The following is a 19781-nucleotide window of genomic DNA, read 5'->3' as shown; positions in this document are numbered from 1 at the left end:
TCCCCCAAAGTGACCCCCGGCCAATGATCTGGTTCAGGGGAAAGGTCTCACTTCTCAGACTTGGGTCATCTTCTTTCTGGGTCTCCATTTAGAGCATTCTGGATGCCATTGTGGGATTCCACCAGATTCCACAAAGACCTGTGTCTTGTAGGTGGAGCTTCAGAATTGACTTTCGTTTTAGGCCGTTCAGTTGGTGTCTGCTGTCGACTCTGACATCTGAAGTGCCCAACAGAGCACTACACAGGCTCTAGGAACAGCATGCCATCATTGTCACAAAATTTGTTACTGATTCAATCAGCACAGGAGTCCAGACTTTAAAGAGAAGGGGTCCAGGGAATCCAAAGTTGCAGGAAGGGCCAGTTGTGTTCTAGGTATCGGGTGGTCAGTCAATGAGGAGGGACAGAGGTTACTTTAATAAGAATCGGAATAATGAGAGAAGAAAGACGAGTCCTCCAAAAATGGAGACTGTGGCAAAAAAGAGGGTGTATCTGGAGGTGGCTTTGGCCTTCTCGTACTCCTTCCGTTCTATATAACTTCTTGTCTGAGTTTTAGGGGAGAGGAAGAAAGATTAGTTTTTTTGTGGGTTCTCAGATAGGGGCTGGAGAGATGATGTGGTAGTTAAGCGCCCACACTGCTTGGACAAGAGTGCTGAGTTCGGTTCCCAGTACTTATGTCAGGGACTCACAGCTTCCTATAACTCCAGCTCCAGGGGAATCTGACACCTTTTTCTGGACTCTGAAGGCACATGTGCCTTTGGACGTGTGTGTGCACATGCACACACATGTGCCTTTGGACATGTGTGTGCACATGCACAAACAAACAAATGATATACACAATTTAAATGTCTTTTAAAAAAAAAAAGGATTCTGAGATAAAGGGTGAAGCGTGGAGCTGAAAGGACCCAACATGGGGTGTGGATCTGATTCTACAGGAAACGTGGGGTGGGAGGACTGAGAGCAGGGGGGTGGGTGAAAAGGAATCGTATAGAGTGTCACCATTAGAAAGCAGAATAGGGCTATGTAGCCCACTGGGACGAAACAGCTGAGGGCCAGCATGGTTAGATAGCGGTGCTCCTGGATGTGTGGGATGACTTCAGCCACAGTTTGCTCTTCATTCTCTTCCTCGTTTCTGACAGACATTCGTTCAGACACCTGGAGACAGACAGTGAGGGACTCAGGTCTCAGCATGGGATTAGGACTTTGAATTCATCCATACTTACCTCTTTCTTTTACAAATGCTTTGGGAGCTGGACCCTGTTAGACCTGAAAATTGCAAGGAGAAAGACCAAATGATTATCCGATTAAAGCAAGCTTTATTAAATACTGGCCAGGAGGATGGACACTGGCCGAGTCTATACCTGGGTTTTCCCAGAGAATGGCTCTGAATTAGGTCAGGCGTTCTTAAAGGCAAAACCCACAAGGATACAGTGTTTCCTTCCTTCATCCAATAGGAGGCAGGCTTACATCCGGATGCACTTCCTGCCTATGCTCCTCCCACCTATGTGTGACCAAGCACATCCTGTGCGGGTGGGTTAACCACCCTCGTTTACTGAAGAGAAATCACCTGACTTGCCAGTTTACAGGAACAGCCTCCCCCACCAAACCAGGAAGTTGTCTGCCCCTGAGCAAGCGGGGCTCACAGGTTAACTTTAGCCCTTTCAAAGAGAGAGCTGAGTGGCCAAGAACACACTGGCTGCTTTCGCAGAAGATCCTGGTTTGATTCCCAGCACTCACACGGAATCTCACAATCATCCAGGCCAAGGGCATCTGACACCCTCTTCTGGCCCCCACGCACATGGTTCACAGACATACGTGCAGGCAAAACACTCAGACATAAAAAATGAAATGAAATAAAATAAACCAACCGGTAAAAGATAAACCTTATTATCGTGTGTGTGTGTGTGTGTGTGTGTGTGTGTGTGTGTGTGTGTGTGTGTGTCTGTGTCTGTGTGTCTGTGTGTGTGCAGGTGCCCAGGAAAGTCAGAAGGGACCCTGGATGGCCTGGAGCTGGTGGTCGTGCACTGCCTGAGGTGGGTACTGAACTGGGTTCCCTGGAAGAGCAGCCAGGGCTCTTGAGCAGTGAGCCATCGCATCACTGCAGCTCTGGGTGCTTCTCCTTTTTCACACTCACACACTTCTACGTGGCCCATCTAACATCAGCACCGAGTGACTTTAACGTCCTCACAGGCACCACCACCAAGATGTCCCCTCTAAAGGTTGTCATTCACTCTCGTTCCCTGTCCACCAGCCCTTCCCACCCCCACACTCTATCACCTCCCTTCTCCAGTGTCCCCAGACTCCCTCTCTCTGTCTGTCCCCTCCATACTTGCTTCAGGGAAGGGTTGTTCTTGTCTACTGCCTCGAAAGTCCCTGCCTCTGGTGAAGTTTCTCTCTAAAACATCCAATGGCCTCTTTCAACATCTTGTTCCCCAAACAGTGCCCCTGACCTGCAAATGCTTCCTTTTCACCCCCCATAAAACAGTCTGAAAATAAGACTCTCTTTGGGCGTGGTGATGCCTTTAATCCTAGCACTCAGGAGGCAGAAAGGGGTAGAACTCTCAGAGTTCCAGCCCAGCCTGGTCAACAGCAAGATCCAGCCAGGGTTACACAGTGAGAATGTGTCTCAGAAAGGGAAGGAGAGAGGGAGAGTGTGAAGGCAGGAGGGAGGGAAGGAGGGAGGGAGGGAAGGAGGGAGGGAGAGAGGGAAGGAAGGAGAGGGAAGGAGTGAGAGGAGGGAGGGAGGGAGCCTTACTGGCATATTGGTATCCAGCACTCTGAAGGCAGAGGCAGGAGGATTGTGAGTTCCAAGAAATCCTGAGAACTGTAATGAGGCCATGTCTCAAAAACACCAAACCAAGGAAACACAATGAATAAAGCTGGCCGTGGTGGTGAAGTTCAGGCAGGAGGAGTCAACAGTGGTCTCAGCTGTGTAGCTAGTAGGAAGCCAGCTTGAAGTACCCAAAAACTTCCTTAAAAACAAACAAGCAAACAACAAACTCCCAAACCAAACCAACCAAACAACCCCTGAGGGTACAGAGGATGGCTCAGGATAAAGTGTTTACTGCATAAGTGTGAGGACTTGAGCTCAGATTCCAGTACTCAAGACAACTCTGGGTATGTCGGCACATGCCTGCAACCTCGGCACTGTGAGGCTGGAGACAGGCTGGTTCCCAGGGACTGGGTGCACAGCCAGCCTAGGAACAGTAAGGTCCAGGTCCGGTCCTTCTTCATAGGAGCACATACAAGCACACTCACACAGACACACACACACACACACACACACACACACACACACACACACATGCTCACATGCACAAGCAGGCAATCATGCGTGCATGACACAGAAAACAAGAGCAAATAAGACCAGGATCACTTTTTGTAAAACCTTCGTTAGAAATTCTTCATTCCCTTCTAAAACTCTCAGCCCCATGGCTTCCAAGGTCTCTGACCTCTTCTTCCTGTGACTCCTTCGCTGTTCACCTATACACCTCTCCCCCTGCTAATCACTTGACTCCTTGAACCCTTTCTTTGACACCCTATAAACGCTATGTCCTCCCTGTGTCTGTCTGTACCCTCTTTTACGTCTCTGGATAAAGCAACTGCTCATGTCTGACTAAGACATTTCGCCTAACCTTTAAAAAACCTTAAGTCTAATTGTATGCGATGGGTGTTCACCGGCGTGTATGTCTGTGCACCTACTGGGGGACAGATGGGTGTGAGCTGCTGTGGGGACCTTGGAATTAGAACCTCTGGGAAAGCAGCCAATGCTCTCAACCCCTGATCAGCCTCTCCAGCAGCCTCCATAGCCTTTGGAATGGCTCTCTGGTCCTCTTAGAATAGCTGCTCTGCAGGAACCTTTCCTCCTGGGAACACTGCTCAATCCACTTTTAGCCAGCCCCGCCTGCCCCCGTGATTCACCAGTGTTGCTCCCCTGCCTACTCCCTGCCACCCTCCAAAATTCCCAGTAGGTACCTGGAGCCTACATCCCAGGCCCAAGGAAAGCTCTCAGTGCCAAGCAACTCCCTGGAGATTACTATGGCAACCAGGCAGGGCCTGCCTCCCGCACTGAGATTTCTCTTTCGATTGGATGCTTACTATAATGGAGGTTCAGTCCTGGCTGTTTCATTGGGCAGCTCCAGAATTCCAGGTTCCACCTGGAAAACAGATGTGAGGGAGGCCTTGTCTTAACCCCCCTGGCTTGTTTCTGGGTTCCTGATCAGCACCTTGAAGCTTAGAAAAGGACATCTGAGGCAAGAGCAATGTGGCCTTGTGGTCTCAGACCACACTGGAGGCTGGAGGGCAGTGATATTCCTGTGGTCACACACACAGTCATGACCTTTGCCCCTCCCATGCCCAGGACCTCTAGCCAGTGACCTCATAGAGCTCAGGCTAGCCTTCAAGTTGCTGTGTAGCTGAGGTTGGTCTTGAATTTCAGACCCTCCTGCTGCTGCCCTGTGGTGCTGGGGATCCGAGGCAGGGCTGTGGACACAGGCAAGGCCTCTCCCCACAGAGCTCCATCCTCAGCCTCTTGAGTTTCTAATTAGTTGTGTCAGGTCTGTCTGATCTCAAAAGCCCAGAGTAGCTTCCAACTCACTTGGAATCCAGGTCTAGGGAGGTAGAGTCAGGAGGATCGGGGGTTTATGTTTGTTGTAATCGAAACAGCAAGTCAAGGTTAATGAGACGCCATGAGATACTGTCACAGACAAGGAATATTGAAAGGGCTGGGGAGACACATGGCTCATTGAGATAGAAGTCCCTCTTAGCCTCCTTAGTAGAAGAAAACGGACTCAGCGGCCACACTCCTTTTAAAGGTTCTGGTCTTTATCTCTCTCTCTCTCTCTCTCTCTCTCTCTCTCTCTATATATATATATATATATATATATATATATATATATATATATATATATATATATATATGTTTTTCAAGATAGGATTTCTCAATGTTGTCCTGGCTGTCTTGAAACTCACTTTGCAGCCCAGGCTGGCCTTGAACTCACAGAAATGGACCTGCCTCTGCCTCCTCTGTACTTCAGTTAGACCCATGCACTGAAAGGACATAGTTTGCCAGAGCCAGGCTGACTCCATAACAGGCTGAAAGCTGGCGATTTGGGAGACTAGGCCTAACTTTCTGTTTCTCTGCACTGGAAAAGTCCAAAACAGTCAATTCCAGGAAAAACTACCCGTCACAGACAGCCAGTCAGCAGCAAGCTGCCCCACCACTTAGCCTGGGCAAACCTTATGGGCAGCCAACCAGGAGCTGTAGAAGGCGCTTCACCACCTAGCCTGAGCCAAGAAGAGTTATTCAATAAATCTTCCCGCATCCCAGAGCCTTACCCCTTCACTAAGGCACCCATACCCATGGAGGTAGAACCAACCAATCAAGGGAAAGAAAGGCAAAAGTCACCCAGGCCTACCCCAACAGGCATTAAATTGATCAGTGCCTGTCCGTGCAAAGTCCACACTTCTGTCTTCCATCCGGACAAGTCATAGACCCCTGCATGCAGCTTCTTCACAGAATAAACACTCTCTGCTGTCGCCTTCTGAGTCTGGGGTATTATTCTTTGCAAACCATGGACTCTTACAGCGCCACCGGCACCTGGCCACAGATTATTTTTGTACAGATATGTATGGATGTGTGTGTGTCTGTGTGTGTGCTTCTGACCCCACCGTGCCGAAGCTTCAGGCAGGTGCCCTGAGCTCAGGTCTTTGTGTGTGAACTGGGAATCTGACTCAGGCAGCTCTACCCACAGAGCCATCCGGCTACGCCCTTGTGGGTTTGTTCATTTGTTTGTTTGTTTTGAGAACGTCTTGGGTAACCCAGGATAGGCTCCCTCTTGCTTTGTAGCTGAGGCTGGTCTTGAATCCTCTGGATGCACAAGAGTGAATCTGGATCCACAAACCTCTGTAAACAACAACAACAACAGCAACAGCATCAACAACAAGGGTTTGTGTCCTGTCCGTGATCTCAGCACTAGGGGACAGAGGTTAGCCGATCCTGGGAGCTCACTTGGCTAGTCCAGCCCCAAGGGCAAGCTCTGGGTTCAGTGAGAGACCTTGTCTCAAAACTCTATTGTCTAGCAGACAATAGAGGCAGACCCCTAACTGTGACCTCTCACCTCTCACTGGCATGCACACACTTTCACTAGGTAGGCACACAGAGGCATGCACACACTGCCTAACACACACCAGCTGAAGATGGTGAAATTGCTGCTCGCTACCAACAGATGGCAGTGCTGCGCCTACTGTCCAAAGCTTGGCTGTGCTGTTTCCTTGTCTGGGCTCCTTAGCTCACTGAAGTTGTTTAGCCTACACTACAGCTCCCTGTTTTTGAGTGCTTCATTCTTCAGAGTACAAAAATAGTTGTGTGTGTGTGTGTGTGTGTGTGTGTGTGTGTGTGTGTGTGTGTGTGTACCAACTCTGTGTCTGGTAGCCAGAAGAGGCCATTGTATGTCCTGCCGTTGGAATTAAAGGAGGCTGAGTCACCTGACATGGGTACTGGGAACTGAACTTTGGTCGTCTGCAAAGCATGGAGTGCTGCTCTTAAACACAGGTATGTATCCATTTACCTACTTTATCTATAATCTATCTATCTGTGATTATCTATTATCCATCATCTATCTGTCATGAATATATTCCTTCCTCTCTCTCTCTCTCTCTCTCTCTCTCTCTCTCTGTTGAGACAAGGTCTCAGACTTAGATAGCCCAGGCTGGCCTCCAACTTGATTAGTAGCCAAGGATGACCTCGACTTGACCTTCTTGACTCCACTTCCTGAGTGAAGAGTCACAGTAAGCACAACCACACCCAGTTTATGCAGCGCTGGGGACTGAACCCCAGACTTCATGCATGCTAGGCAGTTGCATTCCCTCATTCCCTAGGCCTCTGCAATCCACTGTGATTCCTGGAAATATTCCCCTTCCTCTCTTACAGTTTGTGTGTTGGCGGCTCGCCAGGGTCTAGCCTTCCTATAACTAGGACATGTTTGTCAATGAGGCCTAAAGCCACGAGTACTGAGTCCATCACTGACCAGTTTGAGCTGAGTCCGGGCAAGAGTCTTCCCTGTCACTACACCAATTCGCTTCATCAGTCTGTGAGCCTGGGATCGTGGGTATGGGTTTCTGAGGCCAGAAGCTCTTGGGAGGAGGGTTGGAGTCCTATGGCCACTTCAGGGAGAGCCAGACCCAAGACATGGGGCATGAGCAGTGGCAGGTGACAAGCAGAGGACAGGATGTGCCAAGTTTGGGGAATAGTTTCACCTGGCATCTGAAGTAGAGGCCTGCCTACCCCAAGGGTGTTTGGAATCCCTGTGCAGACCATCATGGTGAAGTGATTGCGTGTAACATGACAGTTCTTCTGTAGTCTGTGGACAATGCAGTGGCTTCCTAATATTGGGAGCTGGGGCTTCCACAGGAGTTGGGGCACCTGAGCTCGTGGGGCACCTTTCCCCTCCAATTCCTCCTGATTGGCACCTCAGAGAGACACAGTAAGGATGTACTTAACCCTGATCAGAGGACCTTTATTCTGATTAATATTATCTCTAGATAAGACTTAGTAGACTGTTGGGTGCCAAGGACCAGATTGGGCTTGGAGAGAGGTTCTGAGAGAACACTGTCTTGAAGACAAGCCATGCGGTTACGAGCTGACAGCATTCTGAAGATCACCAGACAGCTCAGTTCTCTGATGCCAAACCCCAGTCTTTTATTAACCTATCAGTTCACTCATTCACCCAGGTTCCATTTGTCCCAAGTAAGCAGCATATTTTGACCTTAGCTGATCAATTGGCAAAGCCACAGAATTTACAGAACCAAAAATCCAGCCAAGAAATCACCAGCATGGAGGGAAACCATGGCACGTTTATCTGTTTTGCCAGGCCCACCACCCACACACTGCCTTAAGACATGGTCTCAGTATGAAGCCCCGTGGTAGCACCACATTTGAGAGTCTTGTCCTCAAGCTGGTCCTGGTGACTCATGCCTTTAATCCAAGCAGTCGAGAGGCAGGGGCAGGGGAATCTTTGTGTGTTTAAGGCAAACCTGATCTACAAAACAAGTCCAAGATAGCCAGGGCTAGTTACACACAGAAGCCCTGTGTCTGAAAACAACCAACCAACCAACCAACCAACCAAGCAAACAAACCAACCAAATCTTGCCTTCAGACTCAACTAAACCAAGAGGAAACCCCATTTAAACTATCTGCCTTTCTCTCTGTATCTTCCTAGTGCCTCTGTCTGTTGTCCCTGTCTGAAGTCTGTGTGTCCCTAAGAAAGGCCTTTGCTCCTTATGTATGCAATAGTCCATGCACGGTATCAGACAGGAACAGGGGGGGGGGTCATTTCCTACAGAATATTTTAGGAGTTTTGCAAGGTGTCTTAGTGACAGTTCTCTTGCTGTAAGGAGACACCATGAACAAGGCAACTTATAAAAGCATTTAATTGGGGTTCGCTGACACCTCCAGAAGGTTTGTCCATGACCATCCTGGCAGGGAGCATGGCAGCAGGCAGGCGTGGTGCAGGAGACGTAATTGAGAGCTCATATCTGATCCAAACATTTCAGGGAGATAGATAGATAGATAGATAGATGGATAGATAGATAGATGGATAGATAGATAGATAGATAGATAGATAGATAGTGACAGAGAGAGACAAAGACACAGAGAGACAGACAGAAACAGAGACAGAGAGAGGGGAAGAGAGGGAGAATAAAAGATTGGGACTGGCCCAAGAATGTAGGAAGTCCCAAGTTTATTTCCTATTCACAAGTCCACACAAAGCAAGGTTCCCCCTTTTTGAGACCAAGCATCTGTGGCCATCTCAGTAATAAATGTGTTCCTTTTACTTGGAGACTGAAGCATGGCTCAAGCTTCATCACTGACCATCATTCTTGGCTCTGTTTCTATCCAGAGACGCTGCTGTCCATGGCCGAGGAGCAGGGAGGCCCAGGAAGGCACCGGGCTGGGTGTGTCTTGAGGAGCCACATACCAGAACTTTTTCTTTCACTTTCATGCACTGGCTATATAATGCCCAGAGCTTGTGCCTGGTTGTCTCTCAGACAGGCAGCTGGTGACTGGATCCATACAGCGAAGGACAGCAGGGACACATCCAAACTTGCCTACAGGAAGATTCCTTGGTGAGTTGGGGAGCACGCACTCCCCATGTGTTCATCCTCTCAATGGCTCTGGAGAAGGGTTAGGGCCCATGGATGGAGGAGCTCAGGGAAGAATGGTCACAGCCTCAGGAGCTGTGGGGCTGGACTTTCAGTCAAGTGAGCTCGGCCTGCTCCTCTCTCCTCCTCTACACAGTGCATACAAGAGGCCTTGGAAGCCCTCAGATGGGATCATCACACTGCCTGGGGCCTGATCCTCCTTGGAAGGAGGCCTAAGACATGATTAGAAGTCGCTAGCAGGAAGGTAACTTTCTTGCCTGTGCTCGGTCATTTTGGATCTCACAAAAACAGAAAAAGAAGTGGAGGAGGGGTGAACACAGAGCCACCAAGCACACTGGCCTTGGGGTGCTCTTACTGAACCAAAGGGAAGGAGGTTTTGATGAAGATGTACAGAAAAACTAATTGGTTAGGCACAGCTCTGCCTGCCTATGCTGTGTTAACCCCTGAGGAAACACTAAGGCATCACAGTCGGTGACTATTCTGAGGGGCCTCAAGGAGGCAGAACGGGTAGATGAGAGGCCACACTCCTGGGTTCTCTCACCCAGCCTCTGCCTAGCCTGAGGAAGACAGAGGATGAAGCCAGGATGGTCTCGTGAGTGCAGGTGCAGAAGGGAAGCAGGTAACGGACTGAGAATGGGCTCTGGGCCTCTGTTTTGCCCTCTTGAAGGATGGATGTAGAGTTCCTACCCTGCTGAGAGCCCCAACAGGCTGCTCTCCTCTGCCTGTGGTGTTCTGGAAGCCTGTGTAGTGATAGAGCCACCCCTAAGTCCTTCAGATGCCACAAGTATGGACGGAGAGTGAAGGACCAGTGTTGTGTGTATAAAAAGAAGGAGAAGAAGGGTATGCTTGCTGCATGTGCAGTCAGGTGTGGGGGAAGGGGAGACCTCAGCAGGCCCACGCTGTGGCATCCTCCCCTGAGGGACCAGCCACAAGACTATAGTACAGGATAGAGTTTAATCAAGGCATAGGGAGGAGAGTTGAGAGAAAGACGCACACTTGTGCATACACACACCCCCCACACACACACAGAGAGGTGGGGGGAGAGGGAGAGGAAATGGGAGAGGGGGAGAGAGAGAGAGAGAGAGAGAGAGAGAGAGAGAGAGAGAGAGAGAGAGAGAGAGAGAGATATTGAGAGAGAGAGAGGAACAGAGACACAGAGGACAGAGAGAGACAGAGAGGAGTATAAAGGCGTAGAGGGCAGCCATGAGCATGTAGAGAGAGGGGGTGGGGTGAGGGGAATAGGGAGAGAGGGTAAGGAGCTGAAACAAGGGCAGGAAAGCAAAAGTGAAGAGGAGCAAGCAGCCCCTTTTACAGTGAACCTCTGCTCACGAATGAATGCATCAGTAGAGATTGTGCCGGACTTTGTACACTAAGGGCCTTTCCACCACGAAACTGCAGCCCTAGCCACACAGCACAGTGACGTCTGGTTTCAGTTAGAACGAGGGTCTGCCTGTGAAGCCTCAGCCTCCAGTCTCCTTGTCTCCAGTGCTGAGATTCCCCAACATGCAGGTCAGATGTGCTGTGTGGTGAAGGCTGCTGTCACTGTAAACCTAGGGAGAACGCCTGTCACTCCTGAGTGCCCTGCCCGTGGGAGCCTAGGCTCACACAATTGATTTCATCAGTAGTGAGCCTCAGTACATGAAAACTTCAATGGTGATCCTGTCATTTTACTTCTTGGACTATCTTAGAGCAAATAACCCCCAGGAAGGATTTTTTTTTAAGGAAAATTTTTTTTTTAAATTGCTGTTCACAGGAACATTAGAAACTGCCTAAGGCTAAACACTTAGAAAGAGGGCAGAGGACTGGGTGGTTCCTGAGCAGATGTGGGACAGGATCTAACAGGACACCAGCCCTGATGGGATGCAGGATCCTGAAGAAACGAGGAGAGTGTGTGGGCTCTGGGAGAGCAACGTGTCACTCATGGGTTAAACTCGACACAGGACACAGGCCCTGATGTGGGCGAGAGCCCCAGGCACAGTGACCCCCACAGTCACATGGGGAGAGGAGAAGATGCTGTTGTATGTTCAAGAGAGTGGAAATTCATGTCTAAAAGTTGGGGTGACATTCATGACATTTTGGGGTCAAGTGCCTGGCGTAGCACTGCTGTCAAATCTGCAGTCCTTTGCAGTCATTCCTCCGCACTACGGTAAGGCTCTCGGGAGTCCTCATCTCAGGAATGACCCCCAACGAGGTGTGTCTGAGAAGCTCTGTGTGCAACAGACACACAGGAAATATTTGCTGTGGCATCCATTGAGCGCATTCCCACCTAATGACTGGCAGGGCACCTCCTGCCATCTCTCCTGTACGAAGATTATATTTAGGTCTTCTCTTCATGTTTATGTCCCTAGAAGGGGACATCCCCCACGGATACTAGCAGGGCAGGAGGGCTCTGACTTGGCCAGGATGAGGGGAGAGGGTGACCCAGATGGCTGTCATCTCTAAGTAGAAGTGCAGGGCCGCCTGGAGGAGCATCTGACTGTGCCCTTTACTTTACACCCCACATCTCTGCAGTGGTCTCCATTGCAACGCATGCTGGCTTTTGTTTATTTGTTGTGTTTTCCTCCCTCCAGCCCAGACACCTGCAGGACAGTAAGAAGTCCAATGGCTCGTGCTCTGGACCGAGCAGCAGTCAGCAAAGGTAGTCACTTTCTTCCTCTCTCTGTGTTTCCATCTCACAAGGGTTGCAATGGGAGAGCAGATGCTGCAAATTTTCTTCATCCTAACCAGGTCCTTTTGATCTCAGTGACCCACCTTTGTGTGGCCCGTGTGTGTATCTTGAGTGTGCGATACCTACAGGGGCCACGCACTTGAACACTTGGGCTCCAGAGGGTGATGCATTTGGGGGAGATCATGGAACTCACAGGACACAGAACCTCACTGGAGGACTTCTGCTCCTGGGGGTGGGACTTTAGAGTAGATGGCCCTGCTGTGCGGGGTATGCATACTTAATTGTAGCACTTGAGAGGCTGAGGTAGGTTCAAGGCCATCCTGGTCTACATAGTGAGTTCCAGGCCAGCCAGGGCTACTTAATGAGACCATGTCTCAAAAATTAAAATATAAAATAAAATATACAAAGTTAAATAAATAAAGACTTGACAGTCTTGCCCCCTTCCAGTACATTCCACATTTCTTACTTGCAGATGAGATGCGATCTCTCAGTTTCCAGTATCTGCTTCTCTCTCTTCACTAACACTCTGGGCATCTATCCTTGTGGAGCGCTGTGAATACCTGACATACTCTCTGCACTCTCTATCTGGATACACACACAAAGACACACACACACACAAACACACAAAAAAACCACACATACACAAACAAACATACACACAAATACACATACACACAAGCACACATACACACAAAACAAATAAATCATAGATATTTGCTGTTATCTTAGGATTTCAATGATGTGAACAGACACCATGACCAAGCCAACTCTTATAAGGACATTGAATTGGGGCTGGCTTACTGGTTCAAGGTTCAGTTCATTATCATCAAGGCGGGAGCATGGCAGTTTCCAGACAGCCATGGTACAGGAGGAGCTGAGAGTTCTACATCTTCACCCAAAGGAAGTCAAGAAGCAGACTGTCTTCCAGGCAGCTAGAAGGAAAGTCTCAAAGCCCACCCCTTCAATGACACATTTCCTCCAAGGCCAAGTGTATTCAACAGGGTCACACACACTCATACTGCCACTCGCTGGGCCATGCATTATCAAACCACAATACCTGCATATACATATGTATATGTATGTATACATATATGTATATATATACATATATATATATATATATATATATATAGAGAGAGAGAGAGAGAGAGAGAGAGAGAAAGAGAGAGAAGGGGAAGACTTTGGAACTTTGGACTAGAAGTGCAGGTGAATATTGTCAGCAGAGCCCAAAGGGTCTATGTAGCCCCTGGCAGACAGTCCTGCTGTGCAATGCAGAAGGGTGGACACTGGTCATGTGATCTCACAGGGGTGCAAGGACTTCATTGGCAACTGGACTAGAGGTCAGTCCCATGATAGGTTGACCAGGAACCAAGCTATTTTCTGCCCATATTCTAAGACATCACATAAGGCTACCTTAAAGGCAATGGATTAATTTCTTAGGTGGGGAAGAGGTCAATACAGCGCAACGTTGACTGTAGATACATATTACCAGCGACTCAGTGGTTTGTGTCCACAACAGAAAGTGCAAATGGAACTGGAAAAAAATGCCGACTGCTTTACGACTTGCATTTGGACAAAAAAGGGGCGCCGGGAATCTCAATGTCTAAGTAGCTGTCACTGTTGAGGAGGTTAAGTAAGGGGAGGCTCCTGCTCTGTGGTGAAAGTGAGGGGCTACAGTCTGGGCAAGGCCAGCTAAGCTCCAGGTTAGCAGTGAAGGGAGAAAAATCCCACGCTTGCCCTGGGAAGGGATTGCTACAATGTGCAAACCTGCAGTTGACATGGCTGAGTGTGACAAGGGCTCACCCCAAGCTGCAACCAAACCTAGCAGTGCTGTCTTTTCATCAATGGCTTTAGAGTTGCGAAATCTGCAATAGTCCAAGGGGACGTGGATGTTTTTTCACTGGTTTCAGGGAGCTCTGAGTTCTTCCCATGCTCAATATAAACTGATATTCATCCTTAGTTTATTAAAAATTCTACCACTGACACACGAGGCCATGGAGAGCCTATGGCAGCTTGAAAGTCACATTTGAAGGCTCTGTCAGCCCAGTGTTGATGTGTAAGAGGCTCATGTGGTTCAAAAACAGAGACACTGACAAGTGGCCTGTTATTTCTCAGCAACGGAAGCCGATGTCCAAGATGACCTTATGGAAAGTTGGTCCCAGTAAGCACCTCTTGCCAGAGTGCAGCAGGGTCAGTCCTCTGCACACGGCGTTTCCTCTGCGTGTGAGGAGCAGGGTCACTGTAAAAGGGGAGGTGGGACATAGAGACAGGTGTGTACATGTGACAGACAAGGAAATGACAGGCAGGTGACAGAAGACAGACATCTGGGATCTCAGTGCCATCAGGGCCCCAGTCCCACTGAGCAGTTCCTTACACTTATGTCATTATTAGGTCTTCACTAGTGCTGTAAAGTTCCTCCTTCCCAAATGCTTTCTGAGCCTAAGACCCTTTACATACACATGCATTTGGGGGCTGAGTCTCCTGAAACCCTGGATTTCCTGGATGTTTTGTGTGAGGAAATTTTAGATTTATTCATTTTGACTGGTGTATTCATTTCTTCTGTCATACCTTCTCTGCCTGAGATTCTCTCTCCTGGCTCTTGGGTTCGGATGGTGATCTTCGTGTCTGTAGTTCCTGTTCTCTTCCTTAGACTTTCTGTGTTTAGGATCCCTTCAGTTCATGTTTTCTACATTGCTTCTGTTTCGATTCTCGGGTCTCGAACAGTTTTACTTATTTCCTCTACCTTTTTAATTGTGCTTTTCCTGTATTTGTTTAAGAGGCTTGTTTGTATCCTCTTTAACGACCTCTCCCTGTTTGATTGTATTTTCATATATTTCCTTAAGGAATTCATCATTTCCTTGGTAAAGGTCTCCATCATCTTTATAAAATTGGATTTGAGATTTGTTTACTTTCTGCTTAAGTCGTGTTAGGATATCCAGAGCTTGCTGTAGTAGGACAGCGGGGCTCTGAAGATGTCACACTGCCCTACCTTTTGTTGCTTGTGCCCTTACTCTGGCCTTAACCCAACTGTTGCCCCTGAGTTTTCCTGATGTAACATTTATAGGAAAGGGGATGTAACCTCAATGTTCCTGGTGCAGCAGGACCCTGCTGGGTAGGTAGCCTTGGGTTGGGCAATGGAAGTCAGGAGGGCAGTGCAAGTCTCCCAGCAGTTGGGATTGGGAGGCAGGGGGAGGCGGACAGAGAAATGGTGGGACCATGTAGCTAGGGGAGGGGGAATATCACACAGCTCTGGGCAGCTGGGTGTGCTCCAGAGGACTCAGTGGGCAGGGAAATGGGTGCAGGAAAGGCTCTAACCTGTCTGCTTCCAGATCAGCAGGTCTGATGAAGGAGAGTGGAGAGGTAGAAGACAATAGTAGTTCATAGGACCCCATGCCATCATCTGACCTCATTCTTTTCCTCATAAATAGTGGCACGCCGCAGTGTTGAAGAACTCACTGATTTTCTCACAGAAGTACTCTGCAAAAGAGACCTGAAGAGCCTGATAACTGAAGATGGAGTCTGGAAGGGATTTGTGGAAGCAGCAGAGTTGTCAAGGTGACCTGTAGGGTGCACACAGTGCCACACCCTCCACCCCACACCAGGAGAATGAGGGTTATTCCTTGGTCAGGCATATCCACTCCAGGCAGTCCTAGGGGTTGGTGTCATGGAGCCTCCTTCTCAACTATCCAAGAGGAGAGTTTACAATACGCTATTCCTGGTGGAAGTCACTTCAGGTTGTTTGAAGATGTTGCTCAAGGTGCCAGGGTGATTTCTGCCATCCACTAGTTCTGTGACCTTGACAAGCTAGTTACTGCTTCCTGATTTCCACCACATGAAACTGTAGTGTGAGAAAATAGGACCATCCATGTGGGGTTTTCAGCATGGGGCAGGAACACAGTGGGGTTCTTTCTCAGCATGGGGCCAGCACACAGTGGGTGCTCCTGAAAGTCAGCTTGGAAAGCTACTTTTGGAAGTGAGAACAAACAAGGGTCTCCTGTAGGACTGAGGAATCAAGGATTTATTTTGAGACAAGTGAGAAAAACGTACACTGAACAGGCTGTCTTCCATGTTCTGTCTCAGTCACTTTCCTCCTATCTGAGGAGCTGTACCAACAGCAGGATCCTTCTGTGGGTTGGGGAGTTAGAGAGCCCATGGTGCCACGGCAGAGCTGGGGTGGACCCTGACTGTCGCTGCTTAGATCCAGAGCCCCATGCTGTTCCGTCACAACCAGGGGTCAGGAGAGACTGTGTGTGACTCTGGAATGGAGGTGTAGGTAGCAGGCCAGAAGAGCAGGGCTGGGTGGTTAAGAGTGCTACTGCTTTTCCAGAGGTCCTGAGTTCAAATCCCAGCAACTCTGTGGTGGCTCACAACCATGTGTAATGAGATCTGATGCCCTGTTCTGGTGTCTGAAGACAGATAGGGTGTGCTTATACATGAGAACATCAGGGCTGGAAGGAGAGGGAGAGTTGAAGGTACAAAGGGGAATGGTCAGGGGCCCAATGAAAGACATAAAAGTGGGAGAAGGGATATTTCCCCTGCTCTGATGTCATGTCTCATGTGTGTGCAGGGCCATTTATGGGTGTGCTCTCCATACACTGTCTTTAAAGACTGCAGAGTTCTCAGAGGTTATTTGAAATTTCTTCTGGTCTACAAAGAGCTCCCTGAATATTCGGAAGAACACGTGGCTATAGACAGCTCCCAAAGTCAGTGTGTTTGGAGGACGATTCGTGTAAGTCGAGAATCTGAGAGGAGCCCATGTCAACACACCAGAGAAAATCCTTGCCCTTTGTCTTGAACCAATTCAGGGAATTTCTCTCCTTCCGGTTACTACAGCTGATCTCCAGGCCCCTTGTGTCTTTGCACATGGCCCTGTGGTGTTCCACAGAGACGCTGTCATCAGCTATGGTGTCTGTTAGCCTGGTGATCTCTGTCTACAGAAATCTGCCATGTTGAGAGTCAGGAATTAGTGAAGAGTGGCAGTCAGTGTGGAGCCATGACTGGTCGCAGCTGTTCTGTCCCAGTCACCACACCCAGCCACTGCTCTGGAAGCTTTAGCCTGGAAGGGGACAACTTTGTGTGTCTACAGGGAGTAGGCAGCAGGGAAAATAATCCGGACGGTCTCATGGCCCTAAAGGGATTGGTTAAGGTTTTATTATTCAATTCTCAGGAAGAGCTAGATGACAAAGTCTGAGGAAAGGGTCTCAGTGAGCCTGCTTTCTCATTTTGGCACCAGCTATTAATGGAAGACTCCCCTAAATCAGGACAGTATTGGGAAAATGTAAAAACAGCTCAGAGTTCACACAGATGATTGATAGCACATAGCACAGGGGGTTAAAAGAAACCACTGAAGACAGGCCCCAGTCAGATCTGAGAGAGCTTCAGGCTTCAGATTTCTTGCCCTTGGAATGAGGTGCCCTGCATGGAGTGCGTGAGGAGTCACATGACCCTTGCACACCAGAAAACCCACCTAGGACAGACATTCATCCTGATACAACTTCCAAGGACCAGGAGGACGCTGTTCAAGACTGTTGCCCCAGTGGAGAGAAAGAAGGAACCACTCTGCACACACAAGGGTTTGGGGACTTAGGGCCACCTGGTAACAAGGGCAGAAGACTGCACATCCCTTACAGGGACACCAACAACAGATCAATTCCAGGGACATGGCCTTATGGGAATCTTCCTAAGGTCAATGCCTTAGGCTTCCAGTTCCTCTGGAGGTCACAAATGGCAGCAAATTCCTCATCACACTGACATCTTTAAGGTTGAGCTTTTTTATAGATAACTCCTGGGAACTGTGTATCTCAGAGCCTTCATTTTCCCCACTTGAAATACCTCAATGATGACGCTGTGTGCAGCAGATGCAGGAGGTCTGTGCAAAGCTTTAAAGCAAGTGTCCTGTCACCGTGTGCTGTCGTATGAGGCCTGATGTGCAGCGATCATCTGCTTAGGTCTGGGAGCCTTCCAGACACAGGAATCCACTCTTAGCATCTCAGTCTGTGTATCCCACTGCAGAGCTCCCAGGCAAGCTCAGGCATTCTTGCAGACTGGAAGCTGCAGGGAATGCAGATACCTTCCCAGCATCCAAAGGGACAGGAGAGCCTCTGGGAAAGTTGCATCCCTCACAACACAATTCTCAGAAGTAAAGAGCATTTACTCTGATCCCACATCCCTGCGCTCATCAAAGGCTTCCCCAAGATAGGATACTGATGACATCACAGAGTTCCCACAGGTAGTGATGACATCACAGGGTCCCCACAGGTAGTGATGACATCACAGGGTCCCCACAGGTAGTGATGACACTGCTCTTATATGACATTTTATAAAGTGCCTTTCACTGCTGTGTTGACTCTGCCTTACACACTAACCCCTATGGACTGTGGGCATCCAAAATGTTTCAAATGTTCATAGTAGAATGGAAAATGTTGTATCTCTGTAAAATTATTTCTGGTTGGGTTTTTCGTATAAAGTTAAAGACTGAATAAGTTTTGATCTTAAAAAAACTTGCTGTTTCCCTCTTGCATTTTACTTCTGTCACAGTGAGGAGGAAGCTGCGCTGTATGATGCTCTGAAAGAGCATTTACAACAGCATCCCACAGATGAAAATGACGGCCCTCAAAGGGAACAGGAGAAAGAGAGGTTTCTACGAGTGTTTCCTCAGCTGAAAAAGAAACTTGAGGACCATATCAAGAAGCTCCGAGACCTGGCTGACCATCTTGACCAGGTTCACCATGACTGTACCATCTCCAATGTGGTGTCTAGCTCTGTTAGCACTGTCTCTGGAATCCTTGGTTTGGTTCTGTTACCCTTTACAGGAGGGGCCAGTCTGATACTCTCAGCAACCGCCGTGGGGTTGGGAGTGACAGCATCTGTGAATGGTCTTGTGACTAACATTGTAGAAGAATCAATCAAACTGTCAGATGAATCTGAAGCCAGTCGCCTGGTTGGAGCCAGCATGGATGTACTTGGGGAGATTCTAAAGATCACACCTAAGATCACAATCAAGCTTTATAATACAGGCAAGGAGTTAGTCGAGGCCTTCAAAACCCTCAGGGATCAGATCCGAGCCATCAGGAGAGCCAGGTCCATCTCTCAGGGTGCAGCAGCTGCCAGGAGCCTCACCTCCACTGGAAGAGGCTCTGTCCAAAGTGCTAGAGAGATGGGGGCTGCCTTCACGGGCTCTCCTCTCTCAACGACCAGAGGAGCCAGGTTTGGAGCAGCAGGGGTTACAAGCTTTTTCCTTGCATGGGATGTGTATCACCTTGTGGCAGATTCCATGGATCTGTATGATGGGGCAAAAACAGAGTCAGCTGGGGCACTGCGGGAACTGTGTCACAAGCTGGATGACAAGGTGAAAATATTTGAGCAGATATACAAGGCACTGCAGTCAGACCTGCCTCAGTGACCCCTCCTCCAAGCAGCTAAGTGTTCAGGGGACAGGGGTGGGGACAGTGGAGGTATGCTGTAACAAGGGGAACAGCCAATGTTGAGGTGATGGAACAGATTATGGAGGCCTTTGAATTTCTCTGGGTGAACAGAGCTAGGTCAATGCAGGTGGCCAGAGATGCCAGGAGAAGGGGAAACTGGAGTCTAAAAGGGTGACCAGAGTGGCCTAGAGTGTGGGTAATGGGATTGTAACATGGTGGGTATGGTCAGGGAGGGCTGTACGGTACAAGTAATGAGAAGTCAGGAAGCCTGGGGAGCAGAAAATGGGGGAGAGCCAGAGTGAGAGTCAAGGCAGATTTACATAAGGCTTTACACAGTGGTAGGAATGGAGATGAAGCCAACACTTTTGTGACAGGAGGTTGGGCATGTGGCTCTCAGCTCCTTCTCAATCTGTGGAGGCTCACTGGACACGGTGGTGTCTCAGATCAATGGGCTCTTGTCTTCTTGCCTTCTATAGCCTTGTGTTCAATAAATGTCAACTGGCTGGTCTGGAATATGGCGTAAAAGCAGTC

General features: G+C 48.9%; 1 protein-coding gene and 1 long non-coding RNA gene across 6 annotated transcripts; one reads left to right on the top strand and one right to left on the bottom strand.

The window, feature by feature from the left end:
• Positions 1 to 389: 389 nt before the first annotated feature.
• Positions 390 to 5714, bottom strand: LOC102552424 (uncharacterized). Of its 4 annotated transcripts, XR_015624861.1 has the most exons (5): positions 5414 to 5714; positions 4095 to 4153; positions 1220 to 1262; positions 996 to 1151; positions 390 to 541 (listed from the first exon to the last, which is right to left on the bottom strand). It is a non-coding gene; the product is annotated as an uncharacterized LOC102552424 (long non-coding RNA). The 4 variants fall into 4 exon arrangements; XR_015624862.1 differs by lacking the exons at positions 4095 to 4153; positions 5414 to 5714 and adding an exon at positions 3972 to 4022; XR_015624864.1 differs by lacking the exons at positions 4095 to 4153; positions 5414 to 5714 and adding an exon at positions 2326 to 2370.
• Positions 5715 to 9035: 3321 nt separating this feature from the next.
• On the top strand, positions 9036 to 19762 carry Apol11a (apolipoprotein L11a). 2 transcript variants are annotated; one of them, XM_087559547.1, is made up of 5 exons: positions 9036 to 9122; positions 9295 to 9402; positions 11729 to 11796; positions 15255 to 15381; positions 18364 to 19762. In XM_087559547.1, exons 3-5 carry the CDS (start codon positions 11760 to 11762, stop codon positions 19226 to 19228), a joined length of 1029 nt encoding a protein of 342 aa, XP_087415673.1. In that variant the 5' UTR covers positions 9036 to 9122; positions 9295 to 9402; positions 11729 to 11759; the 3' UTR covers positions 19229 to 19762. The 2 variants fall into 2 exon arrangements, with proteins under 2 accessions (XP_087415673.1, XP_087415671.1); XM_087559545.1 differs by lacking the exon at positions 9295 to 9402.
• Positions 19763 to 19781: the final 19 nt, after the last annotated feature.

This window comes from Rattus norvegicus, chromosome 7 (genome assembly GCF_021556685.1).
Source record: "Rattus norvegicus strain SHRSP/BbbUtx chromosome 7, alternate assembly SHRSP_T2T, whole genome shotgun sequence".
In the NCBI taxonomy this organism is placed as follows: Eukaryota; Metazoa; Chordata; class Mammalia; order Rodentia; family Muridae; genus Rattus; species Rattus norvegicus.
The sequence above is the reverse complement of the archived record's forward strand: the minus strand, read 5'-3'. Positions and strand labels throughout refer to the sequence as shown.